This window comes from Peromyscus maniculatus, chromosome 8 (assembly GCF_049852395.1).
Source record: "Peromyscus maniculatus bairdii isolate BWxNUB_F1_BW_parent chromosome 8, HU_Pman_BW_mat_3.1, whole genome shotgun sequence".
NCBI classification, from domain to species: Eukaryota; Metazoa; Chordata; class Mammalia; order Rodentia; family Cricetidae; genus Peromyscus; species Peromyscus maniculatus.
In genome coordinates this window covers 38,747,490-38,767,087 of record NC_134859.1, presented here as the reverse complement: position 1 = coordinate 38,767,087, position 19,598 = coordinate 38,747,490, and the positions used below count along the sequence as shown (strand labels likewise).

Genomic DNA, 19,598 nt, shown 5'->3' with positions numbered 1-19,598 from the left:
GCAGAGGCAGGTGGATCTTACATAGCAAGTTCCAGGCCAACCAGAGCTACATAAGAGACCCTGTCTCAAAAAAACAAGACAAAAATTAACAACAAAAAAATGTTCCTCTTAGCCTTCTGTTCTAGATCACTTCTGTTCCTTCTGTCAGCCACTGACCCCCAGAAACACTTTCTATCGGGAACTCCCAGTGGCTCCATCAGGCTGGGATTCAGATCAGTGCCTTGCTCAGCCATCATCACTTTGGAACACTCAATTCTAAATGGGTTGTCTTCATCAAACTCCTCCTTTTAGGGCTCAGGGATCTATGTGGAAGAGGAGGTGGAGGATTGCAAAAGCCAGAGAGGATGGATGACTCCAAGGAAACAGCATTTTCCAGACACAACAAGACTCTGCTATACACAAGGACTCACAGTGCCTGTCCAAGTTCAAACAAGACAAGGTCCAATACCGAGAGGGGGAAAAGGAAAACAGGCTTCCACCCCTACCAAGAGGCTATCTGCAACAACCAATACCCAGTGACAAAGAAAAAATCAGTTTTCTCCAATGGAGTCTCTTTGGGTATATTAACCACATTAGGTTGGGCCCCATGCCCAGCAGTAGTTGGCCAACACAAAAAGAACTCAATGATATTTAAAAAAAAAAAAAAAAAAGGCTTATATTTTTAAATGAAAGATGGAACATAGAATAAATAAAAACAGAGAGAGTCATCATCAGAATGGAACATACATGAAATCTACTCATACTACAATCAAAACTTACTAGGGGCTAGAGAGATGGCTGAGTGTTTGTCCTAACTAACACTGAGGACCTGAATTGGGATCCACAGCACTAGGTAGGTGTGGGGGCCCACCTTTGATCTCAGTGTGATCTCTGAAGAGACAGAGGATCCCTGGGACAATGTGGCTATCCAGACTAGCTGAACTGGTAAACTCTGAGTTCAAGTGAGACTTGACTACACTATGTGAGGTGGAGCATGATAGGAAGAAACACGACATCAGCTTCTGACATTATCTATGTTGAAAAAAAAAAAACAATGAAACTAAAAGAATGCACCCAAATACACACATTATGTACCCCCCTTCACAAAACTTTTCTAAACTTTTCTGTTTCTAGAAATGAGATACCTAAACAGATAATGCCTTACATAGGATAAAAATCATTACACAGATAATTGTACAAACTTACCTTATTATTGCAAACATGGAATTGAAGTTCTTGCATTCTCGGCAATGAAGGGCAATTTTAATAAAATGTTTAATAATCTTCATTCTTTTGAGCTGATTGGATTCACTTAAAATCTCTGAGGCAACCCAGAATGTCTCTTGGTTTACAATGTCCTCAAATTGTTTCAAGTGAGTATTTCCTGTTTTGGAATCTAATTTAAAAAGATCATCAATGTATTCAGTAGGCTCAATATTACGAAACAAATCAAAGTCCCTCATTGACAGCTGGGTGGCAACTTCAATGGTGCTGAGCTGCAGTATGGACAGTTGGCTTTCCTTAAGCAGTTCCTGGGCATCTTCATCAGAACATAATGTTTCTGTTTCCATGTTATTTTTTAGGTAATACCTAAATGGGAAAGAAATTATAAATGTGATCATAAATAGATTTCATTTAATTATTAGAATGCTTTCTTGATTTACTTTTTGTTTCCCAAAGTACCATTTTATGGCTAGCTTTTCACCATAAACATTAGAATATTCACTTACAGATGAAATGAGAAAATAATTTAAAAGACATCTTGAGAAGTCCTACTTCTTGCCATTTGACATCTATTATTGTAAAACATGAAAATTACCTTGAAGTCAGTCATTTTTAGAAACTACTCATATGTGTAAACCATCATGTGTTGTCCTCAGAATATAAGCCCCATGGGGCAAAACCAGTACCTTCTCTTCAGTTGTTCATGTCGGTTCTTTGGGGGCAGCGATGGGAACTAACACAGAAAACTGATGCTGTTGTACAAGTGGGGTCACTGCTAAAACTAAACCTTACCAAATAGTCATTAAGCTTTTGGAACTGGTTGGTGGGAGGAAACCGCAAGACCTTGGAAATGTGGGACACAGAAGTCCTAGAATGTTCTAAGTACAGCGCAATGGCCTATATTAGTTAGACTTATGAGGAGCAGAATGCTAACACAAATGTAGACAGTTAAGACTATGCCCGAGAACTTTCAAATGGGCTCCTGGATTAGAGGTCACCTGTGATACACTCTGGCAAAGAGTATTTCGTTCATGTCCCAAGACTCTGCTGGAAGACAAGTTTAAAAATAATTTAGGCAGAGGTAATTTCAATCCTGCTAAGATATCCAGGTTATGGGGCAATGCTATTACAAGATGCTTTAGCCACGTTTACAGGAAGAATTGAGAGCAAAATGTAAGAGTAGAATCTTTAATAACTTAGTTTCACCAGTGAAGCCTCTGTGAAGCTGGGCCTAAGGAGGGCATGCTTTTAAAAAAGATCAGTACCATTTAAAGCAATGGTTCTCAACCTTCCTAATGCTGTAACCCTTTAATAAAGCTCCCCTGTTGTGGTGACCCCAGCCATGAAATTATTTTCATTGCTACTTCATAATTGTAATTTTGCTAGTTATAAATTATAATGTAAATATCTGATATGCAGAATATCTAATATGTGACCCCTGTGAAAGAATCTTTCAACTCCCAAAGGGGTTGCAACCCACAGGCTGAGAACCACTGATTAAATGCAAGCAAAGTGCTCTGTGTCAGGATGACAGGGAACTGTCTTAAGGGCTTATCAGGACTTGGTGAGATCTTTCCTGTTACAGTTAAAAGAGGATGAACTTATAAACATATTTAAAAAAATTTCTGGCTGGACCCATTGGCACAGGCCTCTATATGGACTAGGCTATCCTCAAACTTACAAAGATATACTTGCTTTAGCCTCCTGAGTGCTGGGATTAAAGCACTCAAACATCATGTCCTGTAATACAGACTCTAATTCCAGTTACTTGGGAATGTGGACAACGTAGTGAGATCCTGTCTCAAAAATAATAAACTTTGGATATAGCTCAGCAGTGGAGGTCTTACCATGTTAAAGGTGCAAAGTTCAATTGCCAGTACTTCAAAAACAAATACAAAATACATAAGTGAAAAACTTCCTTTTGAAAAGAGCAAGTCCCTGGGACACCCTAATCTCACAGTGCCACTAAGTAAAGCGTTTCCCAGGACTGCCTTCTCCCGCTTGGCTATCTAGCCCTTTATAAACTGCGCTAGGACCCAAAGGGGCTTGCTACTCTATTGCTTACTCTGGCAGCAGACTGTGGCACTGTCTATATGATAATGCATTTGCAGATATGTAGACTAAGAGAGTTTTTAGCCATGGAAGCTTCCATCAAGTCTTTTCAATGATTGCTGGAAAACCAGGCAATACGTGGAAGGGTCAACACTGCAGCAGTCAGTCTCTGGGCAAGTGGTAAGTAAAGTGAAAGGTTAAGATGAAGCTACAATGGAGACTCCAAGATGCTGGAGATGTTAACAATGTGGAATGTTTGACAAGCCAAGGAAAGTAAAGGACAAGTGGAGATAGTTCAAGAGGTCACAAAGGTGGGTCTTCCAAAGCCAACAGAATTAACACCATGTGTCCTAGATGCAGGCATGGATCTACAGGATTTAATGTTTGCCTCGGTGGACTTCTGTCTTATTTTGGTTTGACTGGGTCTTGCTATTCTCGTGTTACTCCCACTTGGGATGGAAATGTTTACCTGGTGTCACCCTTTTTATTAATTCTTCAAGGTTCACAGCTAAGAGTTTGTCCTGAATCTTAGAAGAGACTTTGGACTTGGACAGAACAAGCTGTGTGAAGCAAGCTGGAGCAATCAAGATTTTGAAGATTCTTACAAGACGGACAAGACATGTTCTGCATTTTGAGATTGCATGATCCTTATGGGCCAGGGTGGAAGGTTATGGTTTGAATATGAAATGTCTCACATGGGCTCAGGTGGTACACACCATGTAAGTAGTCTGAGCTGGAAAAAGCAGATCATTGGGGTCATGTTTCTGAAGGTTATACTAGTCCGTAGTCTCATTCTCTTTCTCCTTCCTGGCTGCCATGATGAAATCTACTCTGCTCTGCTCCATACTCCCTGCTATGATGGACTATGAACAAAATAAATCCTTCCCCCATGATGCTGTTCCTGTTGGATATTTTGTGACAGTAATAAAAAAAAATATAGTATCTGACATATGGGTAATATTACATAAATATCTGTTCATGGTGAACATGGTTTCTGACTGGCAAGAAAAAGCACATACTTCAAGACTTGTTTTCATCCCTATTCAGTAGTTGCTACTGGACCCATTTCTTCCTCTGTTTCTGTTTGAAACTTCAAGTGAGGAAAGGAAAAGTAGATTTGCAGACAGAAATTCTTAGTGGTTTCTTTTATGTTAATACAACTTGCATCTCAGCAAGTGGTATGGACCTGTCCTTGTACAAAGACTTTCATGTCCTCTTCCTCTTTAGATCAGAGCCTCTATGGTACTTCACAGCTGAGACGGGCCCTACATTATTTACAGCTGGACACATATTATACAGGGCTGTTTTCTCTCCTCTTTATGGTAGACTAAGGACCCTTCTAAGATTCTATTTATGTAATATGAAGACAAAAATTTGACAAGAAGAGAAATTCCATTTTAATCTTAGAACTAATTAATAAATAGCAAAGCAGCATGATGTTTCTACCTAAAACACTCATTTTTATAGGGAATCTACAAATAGCACTTTGCATATTCAGGAATAAGCTTATTCACCTTCCATTGAGTTGAATTCTATCGGCTAATTTGGAGAACTGGTCCGGAAGTCTTCTCTGTTTTATGACACCCTCAGGAGTAACAGAAACTTCACAGAGAGAATATGTCTCAGATGCACCAGTCAAACCAAATTCCTGAACAGCTTGGCAGACCACTTCTTTAGCTGTGGTATCTTTACTGATGATAATGTAGCAACTCTGTTGATCTGCTTTGAAAACTCTTATAACTTGATCAGGAATATCTATATAAACACAAAGATGAACCTTAGTATTTTACAAAGTAACATTTAAAAACCCCAATAAGCAACTTGGAGTACATGTATCCCTCCAAACAATTGACTATACATTTCTATTCACACAGGATATGACAAAAGTGTATCCATTTTCTTCACATGAAAGATACCAATAGAAGTTCACCATGATAAAAATTGCGACAATTTAGAAAACATTTTTAAAGACATTATAAACATTTATTGTTATTATTTTTCCATAAAGCTATTATTTTTTTAAAATAAAAAATGTGTATAGGTATTTTGCCTGCATGTATGTTTATGTTCCACACATGTACCCAGTTGCCTGCAGAAGCCAGGAGAGGATACTGGATCCCCTGGGAATAGACTTTTGGAAACTGTGAGCTGGCATGTGGGTTCTGGGATTGAAGCTGGGTCCTCTGAGGAACAGCCAGTTCCTCTAGCCATCTCTCTAGCCAACAAGTTGTTTTTTAATAAGGATGAAGGGGTAGTAGTCCATATGTATTGTGTGTGTGTGTGTGTGTGTGTGTGTGTGTGTGTGTGTGTGTGTGTGTGAATACAAGCGCAGGTGCTACTGGAGCCTAGATGCACTGATTTCCTTGGAGCCAACCATCATGGGATTACCATTTTCTATCACGACAAAGGATATGATACAGACCCCCTACAGTAGATAAAATTTTATCCTTTTAAGGAATCTGACCAGCTCTTCAGTGACAACTCTTAAAAGGTCTTTGAAAAGGCATGTATATTTTCCAGGTCTTGAAAACAGTTTCCAATCCTTCTCCAGAGGTTGTGTTTTATAATCTTACAATGTGAGACAGCAAATTTGGCCATGCCTCCATTAAAACTGCTTATTACTTTATTTATTTATTTTTGTCTTACTGCTATTTTGAAAGGCTTTTCTTGTCTTCAACACTGTTTTTTTTTTTTGTTTTGTTTTGTTTTGTTCTGTTTTCCTGAGACAGGGTCTCTCTATGTAATATTGGTGGTTCTGGAGCTCGCTATGTAGACCAGGCTGCCTTTACACTCACAGAGACCCTTCTGCCTCTAACTCCCAAGTGCCAGGGTTTTAAAGGCGTGCACCACCACATCTAGCTTCCAATACTTCATGGCACCGCCTGTGTGTCCTCCTACTGAGTCACATTAAGATGCCAACACTACATAAAGTAGCAATCGTTTTCCTAGCTTTTATTGCTTTTCTTATTTTTTTGGGGGCATGTTATTTGTGTTTCTGTTTACATGTGAGTTTGTGCGAGAGTGCATGTAAAGCTAGAAGTTAACATTAGTTATCTTCTTCAATGATTCTCTACCTGTCTTTTGAGGAAGGGTCTCTCACTGAACCTGGAGCTCCTTGATTCTGCTAGATTGATTAGTCAGTGAGAACTCCAGGGACCTTCCTACTCGCCACTTCTCCAGCCCTGAGATGGTTGGTGTGTACTGCAGCACTCAAGCTTTTTTTTTTTTTTTTTAAACAACAACAAAAACATGAATGCTAGGTATTAAACTCAGGTCCTCTTGCTTGTATAACAAACACTTCACCTACTGCGTCATCTTCTCTGAAGCCCATTTTCTAAGTTTTATATTAAATTTATTTAATTTTTAAGAGGAAAGTATTTAAACATCCATATGATTAAACACTTCAAACTCTGTTCTGTGATTTTGTTACTAGCAAATAAGTAAAACAGATATGTTCCTATAATATGCATGTATCAACTTTTCTTCCTCCTGTCTTGCTTCTCTTCCAAGGGAAGAGTTCATACCTCCAGAATAATGCCTACCGCAATGACAGACACTACAAATGAAGAGCGACATGACAGCACAAACAAATGCTGTTTCCATATGAAAATAAGTTGTATTTACAAATAAGAATATTTATTGCTGTGACTACTGATGATGGCAGTAACTTTATCGTTTGTTCAACACTGTTAGCACCACATGCATCATTAGCTTAAAAAAAAAAAGAACCTGTCTCAAAAGGGAAGATGAGAATGAAACAAGCATAGCAGGAAATAATTCTACAGAATAAAATACCCCCACGCCCTCGTGCCCTGAAAATGACAACAAGAAAGAAATCAGCTCCCAGGACTAAAAGATCCAACTGAATATACATGGATGTAATTCTACTTGCTCTGGGTCAAGTTCATGTACTCAGTAGTCTCTGTTCTAGAAAGAGGTACCAAGTTGTTTTTCTTTGATGTATTTAAAGATCGGAGTCAACAATACTTCTTGCTCAGATCTCTTGCCAATGAGTGAGTCTCTAATGTGTACCTAATAGCACCATTATTCTTGAACTTATGTAACTTAAGGTTAGACAGTTTTATAATTCACCCAAATCAGGCATGCTTCTCTGCCTAGTGCTGGAAATTACTGTCAGCAAATGGAAGTCTGGTTGTCAGAAGGAAAGTGAGCAAAAAAAAAAAAAAAAAAGAGAACCAAACCGTACTTGCTTGTCCCTACACTCTTAATGAACTGGCAGCACTAAGCTCCAAAAGTGGATTTCTCTGATAGAGCTTTGGAGTCTAAGCCTCAGCAAGAGATCTTGGCTGACCTTGAGGGCATGGCAAAAGGTCTATCGCATTATTACCATCTTTAGGGAAATATATTCACACACAGGTGGGGATTTGCACAACTTCACTCTCTGTTTTTGGGAAGGAACAAAAAGTTGTGTATCTTGAACAAGGCTAAAAAGCTGTACTTTCTAAAGCCATTTGTTCCTCAGATGAAAAGACAAATTTTTCTGTAGTCACATAACAGAAAGTCAAGTATTAAAAAAAAAAAGGTGCTAGAAGAAATCTGTAAACAGGATTACCCAAAGGCACCACAACCAAAACCCTGATGAATCTGCCAATGTCATGAAAACCAACCTGCAAACCAGTGAGATCAGAAGAAAACAATTTCTCTTCATAGGCACCAGCAAGAGTATAATCTTTATTTTAGAATCACTGTACATACATTACAAACACACTGCCAGATGAAGAATCATAGACAGAGCCAAACATAATATTTGACTCATGACAGACGTACTCATGATATAGAATTAGATTAACAGTAAATATGAGATCAAAAGAATCAAACAGGAAAAATGGTTTAATCACCTGAAATTCTAGTCATGAAGCAAAAATGCATACACAAAAGATTCCATTAAAAAGAAAAGTTCTTTTTTGGGAGTGGTGATGGTGGTATTGGGCAAACACAGGGCTTTTATATATGCTAGGCAAGAGTTTTGCCACTAAGCTATCATTGCAGTCCCAGAAAGACATGCTTTAAAAGACCTTAGAAGTGTACAGTATTTATTAGCCCAGAGATTCATAATTTTTATCTATATACTTGATTTGTTTATTTATTTTGTGTGACTGGTATATGGGTGGCGGGGCAAACATGTGCTACAGCACTTATGTGAAAAGCAGAACAAAATTTGGGAGTTGGTCTCTGTCTTTCCACCATGTGGGTCCCGGGGACAGAGTTTAGGTGGGCAGGCTTAGTGGCAAGTATGCCCTTACCTGCTGAGCCATCTCACCAGCCCTCAGATTTTATTTTTATATAATACATGCTTTTTTCAAAAAAAGATTTATTTATTATGTATACAGTATTCTGCTGGCATGTATGCCTGCACACCAGAAGAGGGCACCAGATCTCGTTACAGATGGTTGTGAGCCACTATGAGGTGGCTGGGACTTGATCTCTGGAAGAGCAGCCAGTTCTTTTAACCTCTGAGCCCTCTCTCCAGACCCTCAGATTTTATTTTAAGAAAACAAATTAGACAAATGAAACAAACAGAAACTCCAGATATCTGGACTTTGAAGCCAGAAACACATTTCTGGAGTGCTAACTTAATTTATTTTTAAAGATTATTTATTCATTTGTATGTGTGTGTGCTTGTCTGTACAGATGAGCACCACGTTTGAGCAGTTCCATCGAATCCTATGGAACTGACTCTGGATCCCTGAAAGAGCAGTCAGTGCTCGTGACTGCTGAGCACTGCCCCAGCCTCTAGAATGATAACTTTAATTTGGTATGTATGAGATAAATAAACACGTTTAGGAAGCTGGGTGTGGTAGTGTACACCTTTCAATCTGGCACTTGGGAGGAAAAAGCAGGCAGATCTGAGTGAGGGGCAGTCTGGTTTACCTAGCAAGTTCCAGGACAGTCAGGGCTACACACAGAAATCCTGTTTCAAAAACAAAACCTTTTAAGGAGGTACTGACCTTGAGATTACTCTAAAGACAGAATAATTTTTCAGGTATTTAGAAGGATCTTTAAGAAAATAAAGTTAACTTTCTCACTCTCTACATTTTTCTTTGCTGACCACTTGTGTATCCACAGTGTTCCAAGGGATGAAAATATAGTGGTAAAGGAGGCGGATACTATCTGACCTCAGGAAATTCACTAATATTCAAGAGAGTGGCAAGTGGTTCAAGGAAAGACACTGACAACTAGGACAGCTCACAAGGTGACTAGGGCGTGTGCTAACACACACATCAAAGGTTATGGTAGACTAGAAAAGGCCAAGAACTGCCAGACTTGCTCTACTCATATCAAGGGCTAAATAGTGAGCATTTTACTTACTTTAAGGTACTTTTACAAAGAGACAAAACTTTCCATAAAACAGTGCAAATATAAAACAGGTAGGAATCCATGAACACAAAGACTTAGAAAAAAAAAACAAAAAAACTCAAATGCCCATGATTGGAGGCTAGTTAAAAGAATTTTACCATCTCTTTAATAACAATGTTAATAGAACATCATATCCAGATACACAAATATTTAAGGAACTCTGTTACATAAAATGGTGAGTGAAGTGTGTACCATCTCATTTAAATCAAAGGGATGAATCAGTACCACATTTTACATTCAATGAAATTTGTGAAAAGATCTAAGTAAATTAGTCACTGTAAAATGTGAGGGGTAGAGACACCTGTACTTAATCTTTCTCTAAAGTTTTACTTAAAAAAAGTGTATGATATCTGTAATTATAATTAAAAAGCAGCAAAAAGGCTTTAAGTACAGAAAAAATTAAGTTTGCTACATCAAATAAATAGGATTTCAGCTACTAAGTGAAAAAGTAACCAAAAAAAAGCTCTGTATATAAACTCGGGAGTGGGGAGGGGAAGTTCACATTCAAATTTTATTTAGCCATGCTGAATTTTTTTTTTCGAGACGGGTTTTATGTAGCCCAGGCTGGCCTCAAATTTGCCATGTACCTGAGAATGGCCTTCAACTTCTGATCTACCACCTAACTTCTGGGATTCCAGCCTGTGCCACTATGTCAGCTGTGAAAGCTGCAGAGACTGAACAAATGCTAAGCGAGCACTCTGACTAAGCTTCATTCCCAGCTCCATACTCTGAATTCTTTAAGCTTCAACTTATGTTACATGAAAAAACAAAAACAAACAAACAAAAAACCTTCCACAAGCATTCCATGGCACATGTTCATCTACACACACACACACACACACACACACACACACACACACACACACACACACACACTCACACACAGAGGAAAATAAAATTTCAAAAAACTTTTCACAAGTTGTGAAGTGGCATGTATATTCTGACTCTATATGAAGACAAAAACATATACAGTTATTGAAAATAAGTAAAAGGATTCCCACCAATGAGTGCGACCTCACAAGTGAAAGAAGAACTCTGCTTCCTATTTCACTGAGTTCTCTATCATATGATCTTTTTGAAAATAACAAACTACACACAAAAGACAAAAGAATACCAAGATACTTACAGTAAAAACCAACAGCTGTAGGCAGCAAAAATAAAGCAAAATTATAAAAAGTCAGCAATCAGATCAAACTATTCAGTAGTTCTGCAGCTTGGCCTGCATGGTGACTATGATCCAATAAGAACTTTACGCATACAGAATCACGAACATCAATAAAGGCTGACTAAGGACACATGCTCCCTCCAGTCAAGTGTGTGCCCAGAGTAAGTTTTAGTATTGCTGTTAAATGTAAGAAGCTGAATTTGAAACTGGTAATAACTTTTTCCAACAAAAATACAAATAACATATTACTAGATAAGTCTCTCAAAAAGCTGTTCATCTGGGGGTCCTAAACATGAACTATCTGATAGGCGTGTCCAGCTGTATCACTGACATGCACATATGCTGCAGTCTCAGTCGCATTAGACTTTCTCTATGCAGATTTAGAAAGCATCTCTGAGTCCTTTCAAGATGTTGTCAAGGACAGAACTGAGAAACTAACCTGAGAGCAATTTGAGAAGCACCTGCTCCTCACTTCTACAGGTGGAATACCGTCTACCTACTTTGTCCACGTCTTGCTCTTCTTTCCCTTAAGTCCTTCTTTATTCCTTCAGCATCACTTTCTAATTATTTACTCATTTATTTTTGTGTATGCATGCATGTGGAGGTGAGAGGATGGCATGCAGGAGTCAGTTCTCTATTACCATGTGGGTTCCAAGGACAAAACTCTGGTTGTCAGACTGGCAGCAAGTGCCTTCACTTTGAGGCATTGTGCTGGACTGTCCTCATCCCTAGTGTCTATAAATGCAGAGGACAGCACTAGAGCCATAAGACAAGCAAATCTATAAAATCATATGCCCTTTCTAAATAACTGCTTTCAAAACAATATGTGTATTTAGATTATTCTCTGGGAGCATAAAAATCTTTTATTTGTGAATAGAGTATAAGAAATACCACTGTAGATAGAACACATACACACAAAGAAAAACGGATTTTGATTCTACCACATGATGAAGATGAGAAGTCATTAAAATGTGCTGAAAGTGATGATGTAGGGGATCTGGGCTTGAGCACTGGAGAATAAGACATCAGAGTAAGAAACAGCACACTGGACATGCAGAGAGAACCTACAGGTGGCAAAGCACACGGAGGCAACCTTAAAGCACGTGCCACTCTCAAGAAATGATGAAGCAACAGGTTGTCAGAACAGGTGGCTAGAAAGAAGGTTCATCCCCAAAACACGTCCTCATCCTGGTACAGGCATTTCTTCCACATCACAGAACTGAACCCAGCCTGCTCTTTTCATGCTTCTGTGACACCTTAGTGCTTACCTTTTTTCTAAAAGCAAAGACTTAATTTTATATACTGGCAGCCAGTTCTGTATTTATTTCTGATTTCTCTCTCTCTCTCTCTCTCTCTCTCTTTTTATTTTGGTTTTTCGAGACAGGGTTTCTCTGTGTAGCTTTGCGCCTTTCCTGGAACTCACTTGGTAGCCCAGGCTGGCCTCGAAGTCAGAGATCTGCCTGCCTCTACCTCCAGAGTGCTGGGATTAAAGGCGTGCACCACCACCGCCCGGCCTGATTTGTCTCTTGACACACCCCTCACTAATACAGGAACTGCTAGAACTTTCAAAGCAAAGCAATCATTCTGTTCTATGCAGTCTTGACAGCCTTACAGAAAGAAGGATCTGCAACACCAGCTTGCTGAGTGTTGTAACTCTAGCGTGAGTAGGGAATGGAAGGAAACAATGTACACAACTACTTTCATTAGTCTGTGTTTTTGTTAAACCTTGGGAGTTTTTAGGTTGTTATAAAACACAAAACAAAACAAGAAATAATGTACAGTACAACCTTCAGTAAATGTTTCTGTTGTGTTAAAGGGTTTTTATTTAGGCTGCTACAGGAAAACACAAACTTTACAAATACATTTATATTTTATTTTGGGCACTGAAATATTTGTGAATGAGCTCCCTTCCTCTGTGCATTAGAACTGAAAACTTAGGGTGAATCAGAAACACTCTGAGGGATCATTTCCCCTGTCTCCCTTGGATTCAATTACATATTCAGTTTTTAATTTTGTCTTTTCTTGAAAAGAAAAGTGATGCATAGTATATAATCCATTCTTTACAATGAAATTTTAGCTCATATACTTATGTGACATTTTTACACCTCTGGGCACCAATACAAACAGAAAACAACTTGATGTTCCATACTGAAAATCATTAGTGAAAAAAATGTTACACTCTGGTAATAATTCTTGACCAAACCAAAACCTTAACTACTCCTCCACAACGCTCCCCCCCCCCCAAAATAACAAACCCCAAACAACTTTAGCTTCAGGTGCTGAAATAAAATACCACTGAGGTTCTTTTATTATGAAGTTTCAGTTTAGAAAGCAGTAACCTGCTTTGGTAAAAAGACATAATTTTCTCTGGCTTTTTGCATGAAGTAAAAAACCACAGGTAAAATCTGCAGGCAAATCCAGTATCTGTGGCATAAGACTCAAGTGACTGTGTATTAGATACCCATCTGGCCACATGATGTCACATGGAAACATTACCTGAAGGATTGGAAAAGTCCAACATGCTGGTGGTGGGCTGCAAGAGATCTGGGCTGCTGGATGAGAGAGTTCCAGGAATTGGCATTATAGCCAGGCTGTGCCTACAGTGCCTGGTTCCCACGATGCTGTCATCTTGTGATTGGCTCAGGCCTCCATCACTTCAAAAAAAATGACATATATCACTTTCAAGTATTAGAGGGCACTTACATAGCAAACAATTTGGATTCCTATGCACAAAGGCATAACAAGATTAATTCAGTATGATGACTTAACCAGTTAAGATTAAAACATTTCAGCAACCAAAGAGTAACTATAATGAAGAAAGAACAATGAAATATTTTTGAAAATTACATTAAAATGAAATATAAAATGGAAGCAATTCTACTATATCACAAATAATGTTGAATTTGTTTCCTCTGGTTTTGGTAGAAAAACTCAATCTGAATGTTTAGGGACTGCTTGAAATTTGCCAGTCTCAAATTTCAAATATATTTACCGAGCTATACATAGCCATACCACAGGAAGTGTCCCTCCAAACACATGATAATCACAAGATGATTGAAGTCAGTAAGAGTTGGTTCTCTTTTAAGGTTTCAAAAACACATATTAACTAAAAAGCCATTACCTAGGGCAACAAGAAATTCTTTTAAAACACTTAGAACTGTTACACAGGTAATTCTAAAATCACTGGAAGGAAAAATATAAACACTGTCAGTTAAACTTTGTGTATTTCCCCAATATTAGTTTAATTATAAAGTAAAACTGTTTTACAGAACTTAAGATCACAGTGCAAAAGATTTCCATCATCATCAATAACCAAAGTAAGAGTTCTCTCCCTAAATTCACTTATGTTGAAATGTGTTCCTTAGTATCAATTCCCATGTAAACTGTACTCAGCACAGCCTCCTGTACTGTTCTTGCTATACAGAGGATCACAAAACACTTACCTATTGTCATGGAAAAGATTAAACTACAATCTAAAAAATGAGTGATATGGAATATATAGAATATATTAAAGCAAAATATAAGATTTAGGCAGACTATGAAATGAAACAAGATGGACAGTAACAGGCTATTAATAGCAAGAAAAAGACAGCCAGGACAAGAGAGAGCTGCACAGTCAGGGAGGCATGAAGGGTGGCATGGAAGGAACACACGGTGATGGCAGACAGACTGTTAATTAGCTGGTTGTCTCAGGTGAATTCCTTTCTCTAGCTTGCCATTGGTTGAAGGACTAAGTCAGCTGAAGTAGATGAAAAATGATATTCCTATTCTTATGAAGAGAGTCAAGTACTTTCACCAAATTAAAATGAGAGCAAATTAAAACTAGAGAGGAGGAACATTTATTTTAACTGACACTGAGAAGTAGAGGCACAACAATACAACTTACACAAATAATGTTATTTATTCCCAGGGATAAACATCAATCTACTCTTGGGAGAAGAAAGGTTTTATTTGGTAAGTAATTCATGCTTACCCTAAACTAGCTCTCTACAACTTGGTCCGCACTGCTGGCTGTCACAAATAAACATGTGAAGATAAGCTAAGAGGAAAAAAGAAATGCTATCGTGTATTTAAATCATAAAAAGCGTAAAGGCATATGTTTAAACAATAGTCTTTCTCTAACTGTTTCTGCAAACAAACACACCAGTGTTTGGATTCATAAGGTCAGGTAACTGAACCCAAGGAAACAAACCTTTAAAGAGGTGATCTACTCTCATTAACAGAGTAGAACAAACTACAGCACAACTAAAATTAGCATTATTTTTTGATACAGGGTCGCATGTAGCCTTGGCTGACTTTCAACATTCTACTAGAGAGAATGACTTTGAATGCCTGATCCTCTTGTCTCCTCCTCCAAAGTGTTGCTATTCCATGCTTGCAGCACCACATCTGGATTATGTGGTGCCTGGGATCAAACCCACAGCCTTTCAGATGCTGGGCAAGCACTCTGCCAGTTAACCCATGTCCCCAGCACTAAGTCAGAATTTTTTGGTAAAAAGAATTCACTACAGAGACAAAGTCCACAGAAGATTAAAAATTCTTAATATGTACTCTTGTCACTGATGCCACTTAACATTAATGCTCCTTTAATAATCAACAGATACAACACTATCTAGCTATACTCATGTAATAGCAGGCTATAAATTCATGGTAATTAGGTGTGAGCATGAAGAGATGAAAACTCTGTCATGCACAATTCAAGCTATGACAGGAATGAAACAACTGGCAAAAAAAATCCATGCTTAAAGTTGAACTGATAAAGCCTATTTGAGAAACAATTATGTCATTTCTTACCAAAACAGTCTCCTGAGAGGTGATGCAGTAACAGAAACAAGACATTTTTGAAAAATTCCTCAATAATTAGTTCCCTGACACTAAATTTATTTAGAATAAAAGCGATTAGTTTCATAATGAAACCAAAGAGGCCACAAAACAGCACCAATGTGCATATGAAAAATAACCCCAATATTAAAAGCAAACAAAAAATATACTGACATTTGGAGAGAAAAATAGTCTTGATGCACAAAACAAAGCAGTGTATTTCTAGGAAGATACAGAATAAAAGCTGAGTGCAAAAACAAACAAACAAAAAAAACCCAAAAAAACAAAAAGGGAAATTTCCTGAACAGCCAAATATTCTCAGGTTAATAAAAAGTGTTCTTTTATGTTACAGTTTACAGATGTCTCTCAGATCGATAACTTATTTTCACTTTGACTTTTAAGAATAATTTTCCACTTTAAAAGTATGTAATTGCTTGGGATTTAAGTGTTATCTACTTTTATCAGAAGTATCTCCTTTTTTTACATTCTTTCCTTCTTGCTCCCACAGATGCTGCCTGTAACAGCTTCTCTGGGGCTATGTGGGGAGGAGTCTGTCTTCATGCCTCTCCCAAGGAGTTCTGGCACACACAAGATAATCAGAAATTATAGAATTAAAATTATTATTATTTTTTGAGACAGGGTTTCTCTTTGTAGCCCTGGCTGTCCTGGAACTTGCTCTGTAGACCAGACTAGCCTCTAAGTCAGAAATCTGCCTGCCTCTGCCATCCTAGTGCTGGGATTAAAGGTGTACACTACCAGTACCTGGCAAAATTACTTAATTTTTAATTTCAATTAAAAGAATCCAAATGTTCAAAGTAGGAAACTTGGAAGATACAGGAAGAAAGAGGGAAAACTTATTTGTACTTTGTATATATAAAAAACAAACCCAAAGCAGACACTTGGACATTTGTCCTTGATAATTTTTGTGTCTAACATACCACTTAGCTAACCACTTTCTTGTACTTGGACTTTCAGTGTCCTCCTAGCTCTTATGAGTACATGACTACAGGAGTTTGAGGCCAGCATGAGCAACACAGCAGGGCACCACCGTCACCGCCACCACCACCACCACGCTCCATGGAAAGGGTGTTGCATCTTTGGAGAAACATCTATATGGATCATTCTCTGTCTATTATCTACTGACATCACAGTGGTGTTTTCACCCATAAGTGACTTATGAGTTCTTCAGAAAGGGTGAATCTCTGTAGTGGTTTGAATCACTATGTCCCCTATAGGCTTAAATATTTGAACACTTTATCCCCCAGTTGGTGGTACTGTCTAGGGAGGCTTAGATAGTGCGGCCTTGCTGGAGGGAGTACATCACTGGGAACAGACTTTGGGTGTTTATAGTCTCATTCCATTTCCTGTTTGTGTTTTCTGAAAAACGGCCAATCCGTTGCGTGACTTTCTGAATGCGAGGCTTGTAACATAAGTCCCTATATCTAGCTAGACTGCAAACTTTTGCCAAAAAAATCATTTGCTGGATGTGGTGGTGCATACCTGTTTCTAGCACTTGGGAAGAAGAGGCAAGGGGGCTGAAGAGTTTGAGATTAGGCAGGGCTACAGAAAGAATACAATACGGACCGGAACTACATGGGGAGACCTTGCTTCAAAAAAAGCCAAGAACTAGTACTATGGTTCAATGGCAGAACACTTGCCTTGCATGGGGAAGACCTCCCAAAAACTGCAAGAAAAATTTATTCAAATTCACTTTAAATGATTTAACTGTTAAAATAATACATGGCCTCAAAAACACAGAGTAGCTGGTCAGATAGATAAAAATGAGAAACTAGCCCTTATAAAACTGGCTTCAGAAATCTCTATGACTCTAATCTATTTCTTAGGATTTCAGTGACTGAAATGATTGACATTTTACTCTACTGCATAAATAGATGGTTAGCACATTTTTATTTATGCTTGTATTTAGCTAACAACTTCTTGAGGCACAAAGCAAAAAACTCAAAATGCTTACTGATTAATAAATGAAAAACTAAATAAAAATATATTCTGAACTTAAACAAAGCCATTTCTAGTAGATGTTTTTCTCTTTGTTCCCAATACAAAGTCATCATGTGGGAAATGCTCAACTAACTGCCCCTGGTGACATCGACTTCTATCTCCTGCCATGAACTTGGAGTCTACGCCTAGCAACCTACTTCCTCTCTCTAAGAATATGCATGCCATTGATTCAGCTGCTCAGAAAGGGTCACAATTTTAACAGTCTCTGATTTTAGATGATATATGACACAACTGTGCCACCAGTCACAACAATGTACACATTCCAGACCAATTGCTCAGGGCTTCTGGAAATGAAACTCAAGATTATTACCTGCTAAAGAACTCTCCATGTGAATTATTTTCTGCTTTCTGGCCCTTAGATTCCCCCCCCCCCCCTTTCCACAGTGACTTCTGGTCATCTCAAACTCCCCAACCTCTTTAGTGTGGGCTACCCCTTTAACAGTTTTTTCACCCAGCCTCTACTGGTCTCACTATTTGTGATATAATATTAAATATTTTTGCCATTTTAAAGTTATGTTTCTATAACCTACTCACCTTAATGAAAGCAGTGACTTAGAAAAGAACGAGCAATGAGCTCTAGAAATGAGCAATCTAGCAATGAATGTGCCCCAAAAATCAACATGTCCAAATTTATAGATCCAGTGATTGAAATTGGACCCAAAACATAAAAACGCACAACACGAAACAGTCTTTTCTAAAATTCACAACACTAAAAGCTACTAGACAGGGATAAATCCACAGAGATAATGGGGAGAGTTTTAGATTTTACTCATGTATTATTGAAGATTTTATGATGTATAAAACAAACATGACTCACATCTCATATCCCTACAATAAAAACTCCAGTTAATATGACAATCTGACACAATAGATTGGTACTACCTACCTAAATAGTTTTGGAGGCAAGATACTAAATCTTGTTTTATCCAAAATTTTTCTGATTTTGTTTCTTCCCCCTGAAACGGTGTTTGCTTTAACTTTCTTATTCCCTTTCTCCTGCGATGTCTGTTCAATATCTCCCGGGACATCCTGGATTGAATGGCGATTACTTTTTTTTTCAGCAATTTTGGGAATATGAGGAACACCAGATTTCTCCTGTTCAGTCCTACTGAGCAATTCTTTGAACACTGTGGAAATAAACAAATTCATCATTTTTCTTCTTCCTCATTAAAATGTTTTATACCAACACATTTTAGGGAAAAATACCACTTTATCAGGCGCATACTCACTTTAAAATTATCTGCTAGATCCACAAAGTGATAAAATGAAGTCATTAGGGATAACAGAAAGGAAATGGGCAGGCTGCCAGCATGTGTGAAAATGTGCACTTTGAAATGAGACTGCCTGGCCTCACACATCTTACCACACCTGAGCTGCAGTCCAGTCCGAGAGGTTGCTTTTCTTTGTCCTTCCCCTTGCCTTCCTTCCCACCATCCTTTTGCTGTTTTTTTTTTTTTTTTTTTTTTGTTTTTCGAGACAGGGTTTCTCTGTGTAGCTTTGCGCCTTTCCTGGAGCTCACTTGGTAGCCCAGGCTGGCCTCGAACTCACAGAGATCCGCCTGCCTCCGCCTCCCAAGTGCTGGGATTAAAGGCGTGCGCCACCAACGCCCGGCCCTTTTGCTGTTTTGACATAGGATTTTGCTTTACAGGTTGGGACTGAACTCTCAGTTATCTCGGCCTCTCAAGTGCTGGAATTACATTATATGTCACTCCACTGGGCTTGCTAAAACACCACCACCACCCCAAAAGATATTAACTGTATATACTTATGGAGATCAGGATGCTATTCTATGCATTCACGCAACATGCATTATCATATCTTCATTTCTGCACGCTCCCTCATGCCTTTCCTAGCCTTGAATAATCTTAACCCTGCTTTCAGGTGAATACTGCTTTAGCTGCCACAGAAGAGAGAACATGCCACACTTGTCTTTGTGTGTCAGATTGGATTACCTTAGTGT

General features: G+C 38.4%; 1 protein-coding gene across 13 annotated transcripts in view; it reads right to left on the bottom strand.

The window, feature by feature from the left end:
* Rapgef6 (Rap guanine nucleotide exchange factor 6) overlaps positions 1-19,598 on the bottom strand; it is a 176,904-nt gene that overhangs the window by 38,571 nt on the left and 118,735 nt on the right. For all 13 annotated transcript variants that reach the window (XM_006984863.4, XM_076578398.1, XM_016003473.3 and 10 more), the window contains 4 exons: positions 18,525-18,765; positions 13,295-13,452; positions 4,770-5,010; positions 1,186-1,569 (listed from right to left, as the gene is read on the bottom strand). In XM_006984863.4, coding sequence (XP_006984925.1) covers positions 1,186-1,569; positions 4,770-5,010; positions 13,295-13,452; positions 18,525-18,765 — 1,024 coding nt within the window. The remainder of the gene's footprint in view (positions 1-1,185; positions 1,570-4,769; positions 5,011-13,294; positions 13,453-18,524; positions 18,766-19,598) is intronic.